This window comes from Antrostomus carolinensis, unplaced genomic scaffold (assembly GCF_000700745.2).
Source record: "Antrostomus carolinensis isolate BGI_N321 unplaced genomic scaffold, ASM70074v2 scaffold20055, whole genome shotgun sequence".
Lineage (NCBI taxonomy): Eukaryota > Metazoa > Chordata > Aves > Caprimulgiformes > Caprimulgidae > Antrostomus > Antrostomus carolinensis.
This window is the reverse complement of record NW_010314508.1, coordinates 14424-18622: the sequence shown is the minus strand read 5'-3', so window position 1 is coordinate 18622 and position 4199 is coordinate 14424. Positions and strand designations below refer to the sequence as shown.

At 39.9% G+C, this 4199-nt stretch overlaps 1 protein-coding gene across 1 annotated transcript in view; it reads left to right on the top strand.

Annotated features, from left to right (window-relative positions):
• The window catches only part of IFRD1 (interferon related developmental regulator 1), a 10112-nt gene extending 7853 nt beyond the window's left edge, over positions 1 to 2259 (top strand). Inside the window, exons 10-11 of the mRNA XM_010167673.1 lie at positions 692 to 787; positions 1566 to 2259. Coding sequence (XP_010165975.1) covers positions 692 to 787; positions 1566 to 1655 — 186 coding nt within the window. The 3' untranslated portion in view covers positions 1656 to 2259. The remainder of the gene's footprint in view (positions 1 to 691; positions 788 to 1565) is intronic.
• The last annotated feature ends 1940 nt before the right edge of the window (positions 2260 to 4199 follow it).

The following is a 4199-nucleotide window of genomic DNA, read 5'->3' as shown; positions in this document are numbered from 1 at the left end:
AGAGTGGTCTAGTTATCTGGCTGCTCTAAAGCTGCCTCCACCCGTCCTGTTCCAGCCTGTAAAAAGGAATGCAAAGTTTTAGTCAAAAATAAGAAACACAACTTGCAGCCCAGTGATGACAGCATTCCAGAAGGGAAGGGAAAAGTGCTTATCTCTGTTCTGGGAACTGCTTGTTCACTAGTCATCTGTTTAGATATGGTACCAGAAGCGCGAACTGTAATTTAGGATTGTATGCTCCCAAAAGGCTGTGATAATCGTGGGGGTTAAAATCTTCAGTCCAGTGTCTGTTGCATTTCTGTGTGACTGAAGGAGCCCAGGCATGTAGCAGCTTTTTGTTATTTTTCAAATACTACTTTTACAGACAGATATATTAAAATTGATAGCCATACCTGTCTGTGTGTAGCTACCTAATCTCGTGTAGAGGATGTAATAGAACAGTGTCTAATTTGCTGGGACAGAAAAAAAAATCATTGGAGCGGAGGGAGCTGTCTGTCTCCTCAAGAGGGCAATTTTAGTTCTTAGCCTTATTCTGATTTAAGGAAGAAGTGTTCTGTGGCTTAACTGCAGCAGATACTAAGAGTTGTGTCAAATTGCTGCTGCGTCTTACGGGAATACTTGATATTTATCAGTAATCTTCTTTGGACATCTGCTAATTAGGAGAAACTGATGGTTTGATATGTTTCTTGTTTAGTCAAATGACTTTCTTCGGAATGTGTTTGAGCTTGGTCCACCAGTAATGCTAGATGCTGCAGCTCTTAAAACAATGAAGATATCCCGTTTTGAAAGGGTAGGTACTTGCACCTTCATGTATTTTCTTTACTTTGTATACTAATATAATTCTCCTGAATTAAATGGTTATCCAAACATGCACTTTAGAAGCTATCATCTTTAAACTTGACACTTTAGTTCTAGCAGTGCCCCATATTGTCCTGAATGAAACCAAACCTTGCTTGTATGTGTCTTTGAGCTCTTATTTTAGAGTTTCCACTGGGCATGTATCTGCTACTGCTTTTCTCCCAAGGAGGTCTGAAGGTGGTTGCTGATGGGTACCAGATTCATGTTCCATTCCTGTGAAACTTGGGCTCTTACGAGAGCTCTGTTTTTTTGGGTAGGGACCTACAGGAAGCCATAGCAACTGTGTCTTTATAAAGACAGCATCCCAAACGCTCTGGTGTGAAATGGACATTAGGAGGATGACTTTGTTTTGTTGGTTGTGAATGTACTCATGTGTATGAACCATTTGTGGAATGGTGTCCCCAAGTTTAATCCGGGGAGCAGACTTAATCTACATTGTGTCTGTATGATGTTTAAGACTGACTGGCTTCCAGAATTGCTTGTAGCTCAGCCTTTCTTACACAGTCCCAAGTTTCTGTTAAATATGAATATATTAAAATAAGTAAGCCTTTGGTGCAAAAATATTATACTATAAATTTCAGAAGCCCTACCAATTTACTTCAGAGCTTAATAAAAAGATACTTTCAGCTGGTTTTTAGCATAAAAAAAAAATCTCTGAAGGACATAAGCCTTTTGAACATCTATGATTAATTTTTCCTTTTATTTTGTAGCACTTGTACAACTCTGCAGCATTCAAGGCTCGGACAAAAGCTAGAAGTAAATGTCGTGATAAAAGAACAGATGTGGGGGAATTTTTCTAGATCTCCTTTTCCATGGTGCTCAATTTTAATAATAGATTTGTAACCTTTAAATGAATTTTTTAATTTCTGTAGTCAAGCTTCCACTTGTGCACAGGGATATTGTATAAAGTCTGTAAATATAATGCATGTTGTTGCTTAGTTGCATATAAGCTGTATATAGATTGATGTAAGACTGGGTGCAGGGATACATTATAGCACTTGCATTAGCTGCAACTTGCTCCAAAAGTTGAATATATTGTAACTGAACTGTTAAATGGGGTGGATAACTGTAGTCAAGTACCCTGTGTCAGATCTGGATTCCTTACGTTAAATAAAGGTAAATTAAATTAATTCAATGACCAAGTGTTTTGGTAAGAATGTGCTAATATAAAGAGGTGGGCTTGTTTGTGTGAAGTTATTTTAGTAACTTTTTACTTCAGTAGCAGGTAAACAAAGAAATTTCCACATAGTATGACTTTATCCTGAAAAGGACTATGAACTTGAGTTACCTTCGCTTGCAGTCAAGTAGTGAATGGCAAATACTTGCCTCAATGTAAAATAAAACCAGGATTCTCATGTTCTGAAATTGAATGTTTAACTTTTGGAATAAAGTTGTTTCTCACTGCTTGCTTTCTGTGTAAAAGTGATTACTACATGAATGAGAAGCTGGAACATTACCAAAACATAAACGTTGAACAGTTGGGTTTGTTTATTTGCCCATTCAGACCTGTGGTTGGGTTGGTCTCAAGGCTTCAGTAGATGCTACATGAAACTCTACCTTGCTGTGTTTTGAAGGTGTATTATTTACATATGGTCTGCACAACAGCCTACTATTGACTTGTCATTGCTTCTGTAATGGTCAACTGTTTTCTAGTTCTGCTACTGCAAAACACCTTCTCCCTTATCTTACAGGAGCCATTCCAACTGCCCTCTTTTTGTCATGTGGAGAATTACTCCTCTACTCTCAGTTTCTGGCTCCAGAGGACTGAAATGTGCCAGTAACTTGGAACTGTCTGTCTTAGGGATGAGGGGATGTTTATGTAATGAAGACACTAAAATCTAGATAGCCAGAGCTTCAGAACCAGAAGATCTATAAATAAAAGTGCTTGTTAAAATAAACATTCTTAAAACTGTAGGTTAAGTTACCAGCAGAGAAGAAAACCTTGGACCCCAAAAAACCCAACCCCACACCCTGAAAACTCCTGCGTGTGCTGATAAGGAAAAGTTTGTTTGGGGTTGTTTTTTTTGGTTGGTGGTGTGTCTGTTCCCCTTCCCTCCGCCCCCAGTTTCAGATTATAGCAGAGCCTTTTCCAGAAAATCTATACATAGTTGTACCTTCTAACTTACTTCCCCCCTTTCTCCCTGCCCCCCCCCCCCCCCCCCCCAATAGTGCATTATGCAAGAACTTGTTTGGCTTATGAAACTGATTACTTAGACTATAACAAGACCTTCACCTGAAATCTGTGCTATTATCGACATGTGTTGTCAGTGTTTGTCACACAAGAGGAGAATAAACCTCTGATCCTTGGACTGTTTACTTGTGTTTGCCCAGGCCAGGATGTTGCTCCCTTTGGCCTGACCTGTTTCCACAAGCCTGCATCTCTCTCACCTGGCTCCTGGGTAGTTAGTTACCTTTGGCATGCTTTGCCAGTGTAAAGTAGCACTGTTGATGGCCTCCTGCCCTGCCAGTATTTTGCAAAATGGCTTTCTACAGCACCTCCTGGCAGTTACCCTGTTACACTGTAGCTGCCGACCACAGAGCCCAGGAAGGCTTCCCAGACTGGTTTTGGGGAGGTCGGCTGTTTTGCTGCCTTACAGAGATCTGATGGGCCTGTGTCTGCATTACTGGCCCAGCTACTGAGACTGGGCAGCGGCAGAGCTTCTTAGCTTGGGGTGGGAAACTACAAGTCAGAAGATGCATCCTCTCTTGTTTCCTGAAAGAAAAATACATTTATTGACAGTTTAAGGGGGTTCAAGGTTTTAGATGTATAGAATGGCTTCGGAAAGGGTTTGTTGTTTTCAGCCATTGTCCCTTCATGTAAGCACCAGCTGCCTGTCATTGCAGTCTGCTGTAGCATTGCATTCTGCAATGTTGGCAACAAAAAACTAGTGATCAAGAGAACTGTCTGCAAAGAAGCATTTACCAGTACTCAAATAGTTCATCAGAATTTCTTTTTAAACAACTAAGGATGCTGGACAAATTAGTCCATCCCATGATATTGTCCCACTTGAATTTGTAAGGTGTGTGAGAAAAGGAAGAAAATACCTTGTTTTTTTTCTAGTCTATGCCTTTAAAGTACTCGTGGCTGCAGTGCTGTAGATATGACTCTTCTGCATAGCAAACTGGTTACTCACAGCTGAAGTGTTGTAGATATGACGCTTCTGCTTAGCAAATGAGTTTTAAAAAGGCCTCATAAAGCAAAAGGCTGGTGAAATATATGGATCATCAGTAACAAACCTTCTCATTCTCCATGATAGGGTATTACCATAATGATTCCAATATAATAAAAAGAGCTGTGTATGGGCTGATTTCTTTTTAAACAGATCAATATTGTGAAGTCAGTA